General features: G+C 37.9%; 1 protein-coding gene across 4 annotated transcripts in view; it reads right to left on the minus strand.

Annotated features, from left to right (window-relative positions):
- pard3ab (par-3 family cell polarity regulator alpha, b) overlaps positions 1-18,758 on the minus strand; it is a 258,134-nt gene that overhangs the window by 81,235 nt on the left and 158,141 nt on the right. For 2 of the 4 annotated variants that reach the window (XM_028019835.1, XM_028019833.1), the window contains 5 exons: positions 11,093-11,279; positions 10,603-10,754; positions 9,715-9,759; positions 3,062-3,292; positions 852-1,101 (listed from right to left, as the gene is read on the minus strand). In XM_028019835.1, the coding sequence (XP_027875636.1) occupies positions 852-1,101; positions 3,062-3,292; positions 9,715-9,759; positions 10,603-10,754; positions 11,093-11,279 (865 nt within the window). The remainder of the gene's footprint in view (positions 1-851; positions 1,102-3,061; positions 3,293-9,714; positions 9,760-10,602; positions 10,755-11,092; positions 11,280-18,758) is intronic. The other 2 variants (XM_028019834.1, XM_028019836.1) reach the window with 2 other exon arrangements.

Genomic DNA, 18,758 nt, shown 5'->3' on the forward strand with positions numbered 1-18,758 from the left:
CAAATAGGTGCTGAAGTCGTCTTGCCAACACGGCCAACGTCAAATCGTTGGCCGTGTTTTCAGCCACCTTCAGTCCATTTCCTGAGGGTTTTTAAGTGTTTGTTTAACTATGACCCACAAATCATTCAGATACTCAAGAAATAAACCTGGTGTAGTGTCGTCCAATAACACACAACCTCCAAAAACTTCTAATCAGATCTTCAACTAATTTTTTTTTGCCAAAATACAGAATTTGTTCCCATTAAAAAATCTCAATACTTGATTTCTTGCAAAATAAAATTAAGGACTTGGCGAATGATAAATTATGTGCAATATACCTTTGCAATTCTGATATGACTTTATAGTTATTTTTAAGCTTCAAATTAAAAGTTAAAAAAAATATTAAACTAAACAATTTTTGCTTGATTAAAATATTGTCTATTTACTACAGCAGTGAGTAAATAAAAACAATGAATGTCTGAAGAAATAAATCTTTTGTGTTTTAATTAAAAAAAGAAATTAAGCCTTTTTTGACTCCTCTCAAATTAATTTTGGTCACCACAAAAAAAAAGTTCCAATATTTATCTTTTTTTTGTGAAATTTTCTGAGAATAAATTTTGGCTTCAAACTACAATCATCCAAATTATAAAAAAAAATAAAGGTTTTGAAATATGTTACTCTGACAAATCTTTATAGGAGTTTCATTTTCTGAAATATAGATTTTTTTTGGTGATATTCTAATTTTTGGAGATCCGTCTAAGCTCTCGGTCAATAATGCCATCATGAAGATATTGATCAATATTGTATTGATGCGTGATGTGGCTCTCAGCTTTATGAAAAAGGCTATACAATGATTAGAATCTGTTTTTTACCTGAACATGTCTCCAAGTCCCTTCAGCATTCCTTTCTTTGGTTTTCCCTTCTCTTTATCCTTTTCCTTCCCTCCATCTTGTTTCTTCTTCTCCTTCCCCGGTTTGTCTTTATCCTTCTTCTTCTCCTCCTTGGTGCGGTTGGTGCCGTTGACCAGAGGCTTTTCGGGGCCGGCGGACAGCGGCGTCTGGTCCGCCATGGTGGAGACAGAGTCTCTCCCAGATCGGGAACTCTCCTCCGTGTCTTCCTCCACTGCAGAGAAGCAAACATGGAGACGATTTGGAAACAGGAAACCTTATTTTAACCTTAATTTGTAGGTGCTGTAAATGTGTAGTTAGGTTTCTGATAAAACCAAAATACATGTCCATGATGGAAGAGTTCTGATTTACATTTAAATGGAGGCTAAGAGACTAGGGGTGTCCAAACTGTGGTCCGTGGGCCATTTGTGGCACTCGAAGTGATTTTTTTCTGGCACTTGACCAAAATACAAAAATGGTAAAAATGTGTTTTTTCAACTAAAAATTCAAGGTTGATGCCCTTAAAAAACATCTTTTAGTGACATTTTTGCTGCTGCTGCTGCCAAATAATGTCCCCTAAATGTGAAACTACTTGTTATATACATTTTGTAGCAAACAGAATCACAAACTTTCCCTTTACTCCTCTAGATAAAGCAAATGCTTGTGACAAATGAGCGATCCATATCTTGATGCTGAGAATAAACACAAAAAAATCCAAACAGATAAACCATCGACATTTAAGATATAGTTGTTTTTTTGTTTTTTAAACTCGATTCAAATAACTGGATTTTATATTACATATATATAGTAACCTACAGTTCCCTTTTCTATGGAAATCACACTTCTTTATTTTATTAAAAAATTGTGTTGTGTTGGTTGTGTGAAATATTTCGATTTTTTTCAATATTTAATTAAAAGATTAAAAAATGTCAATGTTTTGTTGCCCTCAGTTACTTTCCACCAGTGCATTAGACATTGGGAAAATGAGGAGAAGCAATAAATTACCTTCTGTTGGTAAAAAAAAAAGTAAGTTATGTTTAACTTCTAACATATTTCTTCCATTTTTCTCTTGTTTGTCCCATTTACTGTTTCAGACCAACTAGCAAATTCAAATTCATTTGATTTAATTCTGGGTAAAAGAATATTTCCAAAACATAATTTGTAAGGGAAAAAGTTAAATTACACTTTAATTCAGTCCTATTGGAAGGTTCTGTGAGCATAAACACGACTTTGACTTAAAATTTCGTTTAATTTGTTTTTGCTAGTGGTGGAACTCCACTGAATTTTTTAATCCAGCTAACATTAATTTATCTCAACAAATCGCTTTTTAATAAAACATTAAGCAACATTTCCAATGAAACTTTTTGCTGGTACATTTCTGAGATTTGCATATTTTGTTTACTCGGGTTATGTTAGTTTTGTTTTTATATTCTTTTTTTCTAACAGTTGTGTCTTGCTTTTTTTATGAATGTTTACTGTAAATTACACTACTTTTAGTTATATTTTGAAATCTGTCATAAATCATAGGTCATGTTTGTTGTTATGAATGTCAATCATACTTTTGTAATTATTTCCATGAACCTGCTGGAGGACTAAATCTGGCATATTTACATGACGGATTCATCCTGATTAATATGCATTGTCCTCTTCATGAAGAATAAAGAAATCTAAAAATGTAGTCTGATCAACAATTTCGTGAAATTAAGTAAATAAATCTGAAATACTTTCCCCTGAGTTCTATATATTTTTGTGATGTGTCTGGATGCAAGAACTTCAAACAGAAATAAATCTTCATACATCAATCTACAGATAAAACTCATCCTCTGGAGCCAAATCTGCTGCATTTTTCCTTTAAAATAAAACAAGTAAAATAAAAACCTTCCCCAGTAAACAGAGAAATGTCTTTGATTTTCATTGAGGTTACAAACCTGAGTGATTAAAAAGCCACAGCCAAAAGGATCAACGCCATTCACTTCCAGATATTAGCCATTAGTCAAAATGGCGCCACTCCCATGCAGTAAACAGATATTAGTGGTCAACACATTTAATTAGTGTTACGTGGCTCCACACAGCAAAAAACAACTGATTGAGCGTTAAACCATTTCATAAATGTCCAGGGAAACTCGAACTTCTGCTTTGGTGGATCATACCTGCAACAAGAGTTCAAATATTGAATGGATTATTTGACATCTTACAAGTCTCCATGCCCTCGTCGTCGTCTTCCAAGGCGGCTGGCCGGTCGTAGGATTTGTCGATGGCGGCCCGGAAGCTCTCGTTGCAGCCCCGCCCCCTGATGATGCGAGGGCGCGGCCGGTGGAACGGGAGGTCACCGTTCAGGGTGACCTCTGCTACCGCCGTCTGGAGGCTCTCTAGAGAGCTGGACTTCTTGAGGCCCAGTGAAGGTCCAACGTCCTTAGTGGAAGAACCTGACGGAGATGATAGAGGGGAACATTCTCTAAATGGACCGGAGATGAGTAACTTTAAAATCTAACACTATCTAGAATGGAAGTGAGGGTCATTCATGTCTGAATCACACATAAATCTTCCTTTTGCTATAAAAATGTTTAATTTTATTAATGAGTGATGCAGACATAACTGACGTAATGATTTATTGGCAAATCAGAAAGGATAAGTTCACACAACAGGCAAATGTGACCCATATTTCTTTGCCAGAATGTGACCTCATCTTCCACAATTAATTAACAATATATATAGTGAGATAAACACGTGATCAATATGAATAGTAAAATATAATACGTATAATACGTCTGATAGAATATTCAATATATAGAGTACTCACTGAACTCTGACCCAGAAACTCTGACAATTCTTTGGTTACCTAGCAACAACCTGCTAAGTAACAAGTAATTTCAAGCTCCCTCCAACTTTGGTTACCTAGCAACGAGCTGCTGAGTAACTTCCGCAGCAGCAGTTTAAGATTTTGATACTGTGTGCCTCAAAACTGCTTAAAAAATAAAAAAATATCGTGGAATGAAAACTGGATAAAACAGGAAAGGTTAGCCCACCGGTTTGGCAGCATTTCAGATATTTACAGCACAAAAACTAATCAATAATTAACGATATTGACTGAAATGAAATGCTTATGTCGTCATACGTTTTTCCAGACAAATCGCCCAGGTCTAATCTGACTTTATCACAGCAGCCTGAACGGCACAATTTTTTAAACATATGCAGAAAATTGATTCCTCATTTTTTAAGTTTTGTTTCCATGCAGCTTAGTGTTCTTGCAATTTAATTCTGATCAGTTATTCAGGCAGAAAATGTTCTTCTAATCTCAAGGGATGAACCAGATTCTGCTTACACCACACAACTTACTCTCTATGTTCATGTTGGACAGAAGAACCAGAAATTTAATTTCAACTGATTTAACCTCCAAACAAACTGATGACCTCCAAAACTGCATCAAAAAATGTTTCTGCTAAGAGAAACATCTGGTCCACTTGAACATGAGAACCCTCCTCAGGGATGGTAAGCAATAAAACTTGACACCAACATGCTGTAACTACAACAGGATATTGTTTTCCAGTCGATCGTGTGTTCACGTGCGTCATTCCTCCTGACTGACTGAAAACTTCATTACAACATGCGGCTGTAAATTAAAATAACCATCAGCAAAATTGGAGAAACATGACACTTTAATTAAAGTGGGACAATTCAGTCTGTTGCACAGTTTTAATCCTCATATAGCCCGCTTTTACATGATCAGAAAACACACAGAGGGTGTAATAAAGGTAAAGAAGTAAAATTATAGAGGAGAAAGGCTTTGTTTACATTAACTATATTAATGTTGCAAACCCAGATCTTACACGAAGAGGTAGAAAAAATGTAAATATTAGACAGTCGATTATAAACTTTAATCAATAGGCTTTTAATACAATCAATTAAAAACTAAATTTTAGTTTTAGCTCAACAGAACCTACATCATTGCTCTATATTTTTAAGTAATTAAAAACTAGTATTTCAAGTATAAAACTATTCCAATATCTACATTATCATAGTTTTTGCGTTCATGTCATTGTTCTATACTTATGATAGTTTTGAAAATTTGTTCTGGTATTGCATATCTGCAGCTCCATGTCGGAGAGGTGGTCCAGCGGTGGGAGCATCAGTTGGAAGTAGCATTAGCGTGCAGGTTTGTGCCGTTTTTTATGGGAAAAGAATTTAGTTTTAAAAGCTTTCCAGTTAGAATTTTGGCAGGAAAAAAAAGAATTCTTTGTCAGTTGTTGCCATGGTGATTCCCGCCTTTTGGCCACAACGGGATGCAAACTCTGACATTAAGTTTAAAATAATCAGTGTTAATACAGTTTACAATAAAACCTTGACCCAAGAGTTATAAAAGCTGTTTTTGCCAACATTTTAAATTAAATGCTCATAATTTAAGTAAAAATTTTTTAATCAATCGTGGGAATCAACGAACAATTGTGGAATTTTCTTCTTCAAATTTGAATGTTTATTTGATCATTGTAGACTATATTTATGGGGTGATTTTTTTAACACCAGTCCAGGAAAAAGGAATGGAAAAAAACATCTTTGGGTTCATTTCAAATTATTATTATGAAAAAGCATTTGTATATAATAATCTGAATATGGCATTTTAATAGCTGCACAGTAATTTTTCTTCTTCTACTGTAAATTTGAGCTTGTCAATTACTCTTGCTTTTTGTTAAATATATTTGTTATATTTGTGTGAAGCTCCATGCTGGTACACCTGAATTTCTCCATAATCAAGATTATTTCTATTCTATTCCATTTTTTTTAATGATTTTATCTAAGATTCTATTTTTAAAATGCATTTCTGAATAAGTTTGCATGAATTTTTTTGTTTCCATACCAAAATAGCAGAATATTCCCAAGTAATTAATGTTGAATGCTTGATTTTACTAGAAAAAATAGAAATAAACAAATAGAGCCAAAAAACTCGACTGGAAAATTGAATACATGCAGAGTGAACAAGCCTGTGGGTTAGCGGCCTCCCATTTATTCTCATCAGCCTGTCCTGTTCCCTTAGCGTCTCAGCCAGAGCCGGGCTGATGGGCTTTTCACGCTGCACACCCACTTTATTTAAAGGCTTTGCCTGCTGCCATTCACAACAGTCACACATCAGTGACAGCATTACAGGAAAAATATATAAAAAAATAGAGAGTAATTTACACGTTACTGGAGATCTGACAAATGGCACGCAGACACAAACAGGGAAACTTTTTCTGACTTTGAACTTGGCAAAGTGATTTCTTGTGAAATTCTGCTCAGTCAGCCACCTGCCCACAAACTGAGGAGGAAACACAAGCTAAAAGACATTAAAATGGGACGAAAAAACTCAACTGCCAATAAAACCAGGTCACAATGCAATGTTTACAAATCTGGCAAACACTACTCTTGTAATTTCAGCTATAACAAAAAGACTCCAGCTAATTTCAAAGTTACTTCTAGGGTTTATGTCACTGGGATTGTTCAGACTCACATTTTCTCACAGAGATTTATGACACGACTAACAGATCCTGAACACCAACAATAGTTCAACACTGTCCTCATTCACCATGTGGCGGTGGTCTGTGTCAATAAACGCTTCAGCCAATCACAGAGCAGGACGAAAACTCCCTTTGGAGACCAAAACATCAGTGTCGCCGGTCTTTGGTTTCAGTTAACGGCTATGTTTTGACCTGTCTAAGTGGACCATGGACCATTTATATTTAAGACAAATTAAAATAAATGGTTAAAAATCATCATGAGGGACACAAAAAGTGAAAATAAACCTGAGCTACATGTGAGAAAGTGAAAAACATTCACAGGAAGTTCACTGTTGGTGTTCATCTTGGTCCCTATAGTGGAAATCAGCACTTGTGAACCGTAAGGATTACTAAAACCAGACAACAGGTTTATAATTAAAACAGATTCAATTATTAACTCAAGATTATCTGAAGGAACGAGTGCTCTCATGTTATTTGGTCAATTGTTTAAAGCTGGAAAACGCCTGAACAATAATTTAAATGAGGTTTTATGAGAATAAAAAGCAATTTTCATGTCTCCAGCAACACAGAGACTATAAATATGGAAAAGAAACTTTTAAAGCTCTTTGTAACAAAACAACCACTTAAAACTATAGTTTTGTCAATGATACATTGGTATTATTAACATTGATACCAATGTTAATGTCAATTTATTGTGCATCCCTATAAAACCTTTTTATCTAGCTAATTAAGACAAATTTTATTTTTCATCAATGAAACCAATCAGTCACTCTATAGCTTCCCACAATGCATCATCAGCCTGGCGGGTGACCAGGCTTCACTTGCCGTCCCACCAGGCTAAGCTAGCTTTACAGTTCAAACATTGAACTGCGCCCGATGAGTTGACCTTGTGCGCTCTCTCAACGCTTTGTCATGCATCTCTGAATTTTAGTAGCTTGATGCGGATTGTGCACCACCTTTCACTCAAACTGTGGGCTCATTTTGCACCACTGTGTGCACCAAGTATAAAAACTGCACCGCTTGCTCGGCTTGCACGCTCAACAGTTTCCAACCCAATGCAAAAAGAAAAAGAAAAAGAAAAAAAATCAAAAACATTATTGGTGGTTTTGGAGTCATTCTTTTGTGGATATTTATTGCAATTGTTGCATGAAAAAAAATCTGTAAAACTGCTGAAATCTGTAACTGTTATTATATCAGTTGGTTCAAAGATTTTAGGAGTCACTGTGGAGGGTCCAAACAGTCACTTGTGGTTGATCCATCTAATAACATAATTGTTCAGGTACTTTGAGACACACAAATTACCAATTCAAACATAAAATTAGTTTTACGCAAACCTTTCAAACCTTCCTTTTGGTTTTTCTGGTATTAAAATGTTTAATCAGAGGTATTGGCAGTTTCTGCATGCCAACTCTTTACTTTTCCTGGCTGCTATCGAATCGTAAACACGGCAGACTCATCTGTTGCCACCATTTGGCAGAAACACCTCATGAAATATGCATGAACCTTTTTGTTTTTTGACTCATGCTGCCATAACGACAGGAAGTTGGAATCAAACTCCTCTCCAACTTGTGGTTGCCAATGCAGGTTTCGATTAAACCATCAGATCGAAGCGTCAGTTTTGTTTTTTCCGCGGTTTCACACTCTTTCAGAGACATTTTCATGTTGCTCCAAAACATTTTCCCTCTCCAGGAGTTTAACTCCCTTCGCCTCCTGGCTCTCCTCCTCTACATGCCGCTGATTTCAGCCTTTTATTCAGTCAAAGCGACAGCAAAACTACACGAGACCTGACAATGACGGATGACTTGCTGTCAGCTCGCCGCCTTAGCCGAGGACAGCTTTCTGCGCTCTCGCTGTCTGAATCTCAGGCAAAACAATTAGTGCTAAAGCTGCATCTGAGCCAAAAACAGGAGAAAATCAAATCTGCAGTCACCCAAGTGCTTCCACCGCTGTGTTCAGCAGCGACCTCAAACTCACAGGGAGGACTGCAAGCCTTCAGACGGCACGCTGACAAATTTGTCTTGTCAAGAGTGAGCCTGATGCTAAAAGGGTGGGAACGCTGCGGGAATGCATTTAGAGCAGAGCAATGGGTAAACTGGACATAAAGGAAGAAAAAAAAACAATCTGCAAGTCTTCTGGTGGATTTATTTTTCTAGATCAATGCCATTTAATGCCTGTTCCTGGTTTTCCTGTATGGTTTGAGTCACATCCTGTTAGGAATCGATCTGATCCACAACGCCACACAGGCGGCGGGAAATTAATTTGTTCCTGGATGAAAACATGTCCGACAGAGCAATTAGAAACATCTCCCAAAACCTTTAATTGTGCATATTTCAAAGACACATTGATTTTCTTTTCTATAAATATTTAACAACCACACACAGATGGATGTGAGACAGAAAAAAATTGGTTTGGAGGCATCAAAATCACTGGTCTCAATTTCACTGGTTAGAAATAAATTCATATAAATTAGGTTAAACTTAAAGCTGGTTTTCATAAGGAGATTTTGATGGGATTTGTAACAATATTGAAGATATTAAGACCTTCAGGAGATCGGTAGTGGGCACTCTTCTGCTAATGCAATAATTTTCCACTAATTAGAGGCTGAATCGTTAAGTGAGTTAAACCATAATATTTAGTGTATTTTGCTTCTCCTACATGAATTTCTAAATCTACATGTAAAATAAAGCTCATAACTTAAAATTAAAAGTAAAAAGTGCATCAAAATATATGTGACAGTGTTGTAAATCATTGAAAAAGTAAAGAAACTAGAATAAAAACATTTTCTTTTAAAATTCAGCAAACAAAAATGATCAAAATACCTTCAATCAATAATTTAATCAAAACAGAAAAAAAAATTTAATTATAAAATTGAAATTGATTTAACATATTTGTGAGAAACATATTTGTGAAACTTAAAATAAAAGTATATAAATTATCATGATTATGAATTTGGTTACTTATTACTTAGTTTGGTAAAATAAAGAAATAAATGTCCTTATAAAACTAAAAAAAAAGGTGAATAGTGAAGTAAATAAGATTGTGAAAAATGGAAAATAAAACAATTCTCTCACTTTAAAGTTAAATCCCCACCATATTATTTGTTGCTCATTTTGGGGATATTTTCAACTGTTTTCAGCAAATTGTTTACAACTATTCAGTTCAGAAATGGGTCTTTGTTGCAGTTTTTTAGTCTGACTTGGCTTTTTAAAATCCTAACATAGACTCTTGTAAACAACTTTCACTAAAGCATATAACTTTGAGTGGCAAATCTCCAAAATGCACCTTTTATCAGAAGGTGTGAAGCAGAAGGAGGTGAAAGGAGAGAAGCTGATTGGAGGTTTCAGTGCACCGGTCCTTACCTGCGTCGGTGTCGGGGCGAGGAGTGAGGTTAATCTCGTCGGCTACTGTTAAAGGAAGGAGGAGGGATACAAACATCTGGGGTTAGGTTAAGTGCTCATGACATTCCACATGCAACATCCAGGCTGAGCTGCAAACATCACAAAGGGGCTTCGTCTCAATCAGGACCGGACGCCATGCGAGACGAGGAAGAGGAGGAGAGGTTGGAGAGGTGAGAATACAGTTTGAGAATAGCAATCAGAGTCATCGCGATGCGAACACGGCACGCAGCAGCAATCTGGTCGAGAAGATTAGATATGATTACAGAGAGAGTGCGAGCAGAGAGCCTGTTGCAGCCAAAGCAATCAGCGACTGTTTGAAGACATTTCAAGGTGAATCAACACAGAAGTTCTTGACTTTGGTGAGAGATGAAGTCTGTTTTTCGTACCAAGAGAGAAAATAGGAAGAGTTTGAACAACAAACCTGAAGCGTGCAGGGAAGCGTCGTCAAGGTGACGCAAATTTCAGGATTTAACCTTTTTGAGATAATTAGATGTATAATTATGCAAGGAGTAATTTCGAAAGGAGAAAGTAGTAGTTGCATAAGAGGAGGTGTTTCTGGAGCGTTCACTTTTACATAAAGTTGATATTAATTACAGATAAACTTTGAATGCCTTTGTGAATTAGCTTATGCTATAATCTGGTACAGAGCATGAAATGTTGACTTATGTTTTAGCTGTACATTGTTGAAAATAATGGTGGAAATAATTCTGCTTTAAAGCTGAGGGTTAGAAGTACTATGAATAATTTGTTTGGTTCACATAAACTGGAAGTAATTGGACTTTTTTGTTCTCCAGGGAAATGTTTAAATATTAAAATAAAAAACAAACATTGCAGATCAGAGTTCGGTACCTAGATCCATGCTCTTGGACTTGCGTGTCTTGATGATCTCGAGCTGAGTGGCGTCTCCGAACTGCTTGGTGCGTTTCTCCGACATGCTCTGGCGTCCGAAACCTTCCCTTTGGAACGAGACGTCCGGATTGTTTTCATCTGGACTCAGAGCGCTGCAATTACAGAGAGAAAAGTCGATTTCATAGGACGGACTTAACAAACATTTCTCAACTATTTTCAAACGCAGCCTGTTAGCTTAGAAAATACTTTAAGAGTTTATCTGGAGTGTGGAGACGTCAATGATTGTAAGTTTTGTAAGCGTTTTGATTGTAAGCGTTTTAAAATGTCTTTTTTCTGCTTTTACTTATTGTTGTTATCAAGCAGTACAGGTTGTTCAATTATTTATTCCAAGTAGCTTAAAAAGTTTCAACGTAAGGAAACCTTGCAGGTTGCATCTACAATAACAAAGCTGCAGATGAAGATATTTAGAAAATGAACGTTTTAAATGCACCTTTCGTTATGAGCAGGCAGCTCTTTGGCCCACGGTGGAGTCACATCAGCCACGAAGCCCACATCGTCATGGGAACTGGACGAGGACTGGTCGGACATGTTGGACGGCAGGAGCGGCGGGCGGTCGTCCTCGATGATCACAGTGTCGTCCTGCGGCATGTTGACGGTCGGAGAGAGCTGATAGTTTCCTGCAGGAGATGCAATTTATTATTCCTCTCATCTCTTTCCAAACGTGGAGTTTTAATCTTTCAGCTGTAAAAGCTGCCAAGCGCATCCCAACTCTGACTGACCAGACATGGTTCAAATGAATAATAAATGTCAAATGTCAAGTTCTTGTGTTAGTGGTAAGGAATCAAAGAGCAAAAGGCTCGTTTCTACACCGAGAACTGATGCAAACTAATATTTCAGTGAGAAATCCATCAAACCTGAAACAAAAGGCTGGCGTCCCGCAGCTTCAGCTCCTCCAAATAAAATACTGCAATCTGTGTCACATTTTAAATCATCCATTTTAAAAACTGACTGGAAAGACTGAATTACTCTCCGCATTCAACTTTCCTACATATTCCTCGTGTTAAAACAACTTTTCCAAACGCTAATGTCTGCAATCAAGAGTTTTCACTGATTTTTAGCCATTTTTGAAAGAAAAAATGAAAACATTCAGTTTGAATTTAAGGCAGAGATTCATGTAGCGGACAGACTTTAAATAGGGAAGCTAAGAAAATGGGTGTAAAAATGGATGGATGGATGGATGGATGGATGGATGGATTTATATACTTATGGATGTAAAATGTTGTGTTTGGACTCTAGGATGGATGGATGGACTCAGATAAACAGATGAATTAAAAGGTGGATGGATGGATAGATGGACAAACGAATGGAAGAATGGATTTTTTTAGTAAACAGAACATAATAAATATGAAAATATGTAAAGACCTGATTGTTTTTACCAACTTTATGGCTGTTTTTATTTTAAAACAACATTCTAATCATAAATTTAATTCTTCATTTCTTAACCTGTGATGTTTTTTCTTAATTTGATCTATTTGTGCTCAAACACAACGTAGTTTTTTCCCCTAAAACTACAAATGCACATTGGTGATGAATCATTTCTCCCTAGTTAAAAAGAAACCAACAACAAAAATCATTTTACAAGTCTTTGGTTTCCCAGTATTTAAAAGTAGGACTACAAAGGTAAACCACATACTTTGGTCCAAATTAAAGTTTATTAATTATTCCTTTTAGCTGCAGGCAACAAATCTACCAAAGTTCAACCAGCAGGAGGAGAAAAAGTCATTAAAACTCTCAGGAATGTACTGGCCAGAAAATAAAAAAACTGCATCAAGGATGAGAGTGATGGTTATTAGAACATCTATAATATAATTGGAAACTTTGAGGGCCCCCCCAAAAATACTTTGAGGTCTAAAAGCAAAGAGAAAACGCTCAAGTTAATCAGCTTTTACCAAAAGCAGTTAGTTAGCGGGGCACAATGGTGTTTCTATGTCAAAACACAAAGATTAATTCAAGCTGTGCCCTCACAAATAAAGATAAAAGCTTTCCTCAACTGAGGGGAAAAAACATATAAAAGTCTTCTTTTTCCAGGCAGAGAAAAGCACGGCTTAAAAAAAGCATTGATATGCAGCGCATGACTCGGTCTTTAATCTGCGTTTTGAAATTGGCATCAAAAACCGGGGAGCTTCGACGCTTCAGAAAGGGCTTGTGTACCGAGCTTAGGGAGAAGTTTGTTTGTCTTTAGACAGCGTTTGGAGTTTGACGCTGCAGACCTGAGCCAGCCCCGCTGTTTGTTTCTCATAACTGAGCGCAGAGACGGCCGACGTGCCGCTGGGCCTCTGCTGCTTCCAGCCAGCGGCTGAATGAACCGATGGAAACGAGCTCAAAGGAAAAACAAAGACGGGATCAGGAGAGGCCTGAAGGTATGCGAGTCTGGGTCAATTAAAAGCTGTTTGCTTGGTCTTTTCTGTTCATGACAGGAACGCCTCAGGTTGGCCTTTCAGGATCCATATCTATAAACATGTTTGTGATGAAACGTCACTTCTGCAATTAAATCACTTTAAATGACCAAAAAGAAAAAGAGTTCAGCACCCAGAGGGAATGATCCGATCCGGACATGATGGTTCACAAAAAGACCAGCAACAATACAGATTATTCAGTCAGCAAGGAGGTAATATTTCTGGAGAAGAAGTGGAGTCAACAAAACAAGAAACGCAAGAATATGGATGGAAGGATTTATAAATGAATGGATGGGTTCTGAATGGATGAATTGACAGATGGATAAACATACGGATGGACAAATACATGAAGATGTGGATGATAGACAGAGATCTGTTTGGACAGACAGACAGACAGGTGGATGAATGGATGAATGGATGAATGGCAGACCATTAATGGAGGGGACAGATGGAGGGACGGGCTGACGTACTGGTGGACAAATGGACTAATCAACTGTCAGATGGACAGAAAGATAACGTATGAAAACATGGACCAAATGGATGGACAGATCAGTGGACAGATAGACAGACTGGTGAATGATGGCTAGGAATATGATTGGATGGAGGGATGGATGGACAGACAGACAGACAGTTGGGTGGATAAAGTGAATCATCTATCTATAGACTGATATTGAGTCATTGGACAACACACAATGAAAACATGAACCTTGTGAATACATGAAAGATGCATTGAACCAGCTAAAAAATCTCTGCCGCACCTGAAAATTCAAGACATAAATCAAGACTCAAGGTTTAGATTTCACTAATGTTTGATTTTAATATTTTGTGAAAGGATGAAAAGGCTGAACCTGTCAACAGATGGTGCGTTCAGGGGTAAACGGTTAACAATGACTTGAATAACCTGGACATGTTGGTGGTACTGGTGTGTGCATGTTGCCTTTAAAAGTGTCAATCCTTCATTGTTTTAGTGATTTTAGTGGTTTTAGTGGAAAATGTTGCTCCTTCAGCTCCTCCCTGCTGTTCAAGTTGTTTCACTGTAATTTTGGGAGTCTGAGTGTTTCAGCTCAGAATCTCTCTCTCTCTAAGACCACACACACATTTCCACGCTCACTCACACACACACACATGCAACAACTTAATCCCATTTCCCTAAGCAGTCCAGTGTGCAACATTGAGAATCCCATCAATGCCACAGTTTGAATCACTGCAGCACAATCAACTGGCAGCTACTGAGTAGAAAACCAATGAATCTGTCAACTCAGTGGCCTGGTAAGAGCGGAGCGTAAAAAAAGCCTCTTTGTTTTAGAGCCAGGACCCAAGGGCAGCCGTCGTCCAGCAACAATACGCCTGCCAAGCGGAGGGAGAGCACACCCAGCATCACCTGAGAATCAAACCGCTGTTTACGCTCTAATGATCCCCGAGGACATAATAACTTCTGGACTGAGCTGCAGGCGAACAATAGGTGGCAGTTTATTTAGATTCAGCTGTAGAGGCTATTATAATGCTGCAAAGAATGACTAAATACCTGGAGGCAAAAGGGGAAAAAAAGACGTTTTTGTTGCAAATGGAAATAGGATGGAGTGAGAATAACATGGGGCGAAAGACGAGCAGAGGCAGAGGTTTTACGTCTCCCCTTCATTTCATCTTGTCTCGATCTATTTGCATAATTAGTAAGGAGGTTATTGCCAAGGGTGCCGGGCCTTGAAAGCCTCTGGCCTGAAGGAATAATTAAGCCGCTCTCTTATCCTTGGCATCTTGAGGGTGAAAAACCAGCGAGTGATCTAAGAGCGTGCAGCGGGGCCAGAAAAGACGATACATTCTGAATAGGAATGATGTTGTCTTCTAAGAAACTGTAATGCATGATTTATGTTTTGTGGCAGCTTTACAACAGACTTATTGCAGGCAACTGTGAAAGGCTCCCCCCAGCACTCTCAATAATCTATTCAAGAGAAACGACCGCCGCGCATGCAGAGCTCCAGCTCTGTGTTTACACGCGCACACATCTGGGAGCTGACAGCCACACGTTCAGCCGCTGGCTTCCCAAAGTTTTCCAGATCCGTTCTCAATCCTGTGAGGTCATTTATAAGAAAGCACAAAGTGTGGCAGCAGTAAATTACTTTGCGATGTCTTCGGTAGCTTCAACTGGAGACCACACATGATGAAACTTGCACACTGCTCGGCTGATCCATCATTATAAACACAAACTCGCTGAAGCTTTTTTTAAAGTTAAATTAACCCAAATTGAAGACAGATGCACCACATTTGTTTGCCTGGTGGACGTGGTGTGAAGCCAAAAGGTGATTAGCAATCATTGAAACGGTTTGGAGGGACTTTATTCTGCAAAATACAATATCAAACATCTCTTTTACAATGAAATTACAAGACAGTGGGCCCCTGGTTTTCACGGCGGCTACGGGATGCAAACTGCTAAAATCCACAAATTCTTCACATGCCGAATCAGGAGAGGCCAGTCTGCCAGATGTACTCTGACACATCAAAGTCTCAACCAAAAGATCACAAATAACTAAATCTGGAGCTTCATTCACACCTGTCCTCTTCAGATCGCTTTAATCCAACTCCAGTCCATTAGCCTGGAAAGTTCGGTTCATTTGAGTTCTGCGTCAAAATCTGATGCGAACTAAAAAGCGAACTCTAATCCACCTAAAAAGGTTGGTCTCGGTACGGTTGAAGTGAAATCTGGAGTAGTTCGAATGCATATGTGAACGTCAAGCAAACCAGAGTCCGCTCCAAAGCAGGAAGTAGACAGCGCAGGGCATTCTGGGTAAATACAACCAAAACAAAAGCATTTGCGGAAAAAACGGCTCATGGTCTTTTAACAACAACCACTAAAATCTGAAGATACTTCATTGTTGTTTACATTTTGTGAAGCAGCAAGTTGGCTTCATGTCTTCTTCAGAGGTTTTCATGTTGTTTCCTGCAGTGGTTCTTGGTTCAGCGCCCCCGCAGGCAAGGAGGGGAACAAGTTTTTCAAAATGTTTGGTTTGTTCGACTCAGTGCAGTGTGAAAGAGAATCACAGTAGCTGAAAATGTAACAAATGTTGCAATTTTGAACTGAGTCTACCGGACTATCAGGTGTGAAAACACCTTTGGTGGCCTTGGTTTAGTTTCATGACTCAACAATAAGTAAGAGAGACTTGCCAAAAATGGCTGCCAAAAAATAGATCCAAAAACACATTTTAAATGGGTAGTATTGTGTGTTTTCCAGCCACACACTGCTTCTTTAAAGCACAATCAAGTAACTATGTTACCTGCATGTAAGTGTCAATAAAATAGTTTATTTCTTGAAAAAATGTATGTTTATTTCTGAAAGATAGAATAATGTATTTTAAGTTGTTTGGTTCACGTTTTAAGATTTGTGTTAAATGATTGTATTTTATTTCGTGTCAAATTATTTTTTGTCGAAAGTTATTGCGAGATTTGTGTACATGTGTGAGGCTGCGAGACTTAAATAAACATAGAAGAAGCAGAAGCCTGGAACAGAGCTATGTGTAGCAGCCTCATGTCCTGTTGTTGTCAAGGTATTTTGTAGTTATGTTTGTAATGTTTTGTGAGTTTATTGGTTACGGTGTTTTTATGTTGTTTTAATTACTTAATATTTTGGTTTAGAGTGAACAACGACGAATCATTCTGTTAAAGACCTCCGAAGTGGCAGGCGGCCACGAGGTAACTTTTTTGTCAAAGCACGCGTCACCTGTCTGTTTGTAAATGTATCTATGTCTAAAGCTTTGTCTTTTATTTCTGTAGTTTTCACGGCATTTAATAAAGAGCCCGTCTTAAGAAAGCCGTGCCAGAGTTGTCACTTTGGAGCTACACTGCAGTTGGTATAAAATGCTTTATATATCAAACATGACTTTGACATTAAAAACCGACACCTCGAAATTGGGTCTCCGTCTCTTTAAGAAGCTCCTGCTCTTTCCGACACTGCGCCTTCAGCATGTAATTTCAACAGTGCTCCTCCATTATGCTGTTTATAGCTGTTCTTAGGAGAGTTGGATTAAAGCGGTTCATATGACAGTCGCTAATTGCTGCTGCCGTTAGTCTGGAGGAGCTGAGTGGGGGAGGTGCGTTGAAACAATCTGAGGGTTGGACAAACTAAATAACACATAAAAGAAAATAAAAGACTCATGTGTCTTTTTATTCAATAATTTACCAGCAAACATTTTGCTTATTTTGTCGATATATGACTTTTCAACGCTGTAATTTCTCCATTAAAAATTTTAATCAAGTCCCACCACTAAAAATAAATAAACATTTGGTGGCAATGAAAACCTCTTTAAAAGCATCTAGGAGAAGTTTGAGGTTTAAAGCGCAACCCTGGAGGTTTTTTATCCTCTCTACTTTCCACCACACAGGCAAATTAAACTTTAATCCCCATCTGACCTCTCCAGTCTCCCTCTGACCCAACGCTGCTGAGTAATGCTTTATAGCTCAAGTCCTTGGACACTTTTAGGTCAGCAGAAATTTATTACATACTCGATTTTAAATCCATATGAAGCAGAAAGATCTTTTTTTTTTTTAGCTAATCATATCTGGGTAGAAGTAGTCCCTTTAGATGCACAGACTGAAACAGAAAGATAAGTGTTTCATAAGAAGGGAATATATCGAGTTTTTGGTATCTAACACTTGGACTGTCATGGATGTTGGACATGCTTTGTGTCCCATTGTGTGGCAGATTCCACGTCCACTTTCCTTCCTCGATCGGGTCAATCCGGTGTCACACGTGACGAAGGATCACAAACGCATTTGTGGAAAGTGTCGGGGTTTGATGAATCAACGTCTGCATGGAACGTTTTTTTAATCCTCACATGAGGGAAGTGACAAACGGCGATAGGACAGATGTGACGGCTCTTGTTTTCCAGTTAACAGCTGGATTCTCATCAAATTTTTAACCATGTTTTAGGAAAGACTGTAGCTGCTCAATCTTTCACAGCTAGCTAAGCAAGATTGATGGCATTTGTTACCTAGCAACAACATGCTGAGTAACCAGCAGTTTCAAGTTCCGCTCAACTTCAGTTGCCTAGCAACAATCTGCTGAGAAACTTGCGCAGCAGCAGTTTCAAGTTTTTCCTATGTGCCTAGTGACTGCTTAAAAATAAAAAACAAAGACGTAGGGAGGGAAAACTGGATAAAACAGGAAATGCTACCAGTTTTAAATATTTAAAATAAAATAAAAACCTCAATAATTATCAATATAAACTGACATAAAATGGTTATATTGCAATATGTTTTTCAGCCATATTGTCCAGTCCTAGAATAACTTAAAAGTCAAGAGTTGAAAATGAATCTGAAATTAATCAGATCCTCAAAGAAAACTTTGATAAATCATAATAAATAAATCTACATGGAGAAATAAAAGAATGTCTCCAGATTTTTGTACAGTACGACTTCATGCGTAACCTCAGTAAACACTTGCTGCTCTTGTTCTAGAGATGTAACAATCAGCTTGTCTGCTCGGCTAAGTGACACAGATCTTGTTTGCATGAGTTAAGTCGGGCCCGTTTCTCCTCACATTCGACCCTGCAGGCTCATTATAAGTTGTTGCTGTTTGTTAAGCATGGCTGAATGTAGCCGCTGCAGCAGCATGATGGAGCTTCACCTATTAACACTTCCTGTCACCCTCTTTTGTTTACACTCACAGCGGTGCTAGTGTCAACCAATTTGCATGAAGGGAAAACAGAG

This window comes from Xiphophorus couchianus, chromosome 6, assembly GCF_001444195.1.
Source record: "Xiphophorus couchianus chromosome 6, X_couchianus-1.0, whole genome shotgun sequence".
NCBI lineage: Eukaryota > Metazoa > Chordata > Actinopteri > Cyprinodontiformes > Poeciliidae > Xiphophorus > Xiphophorus couchianus.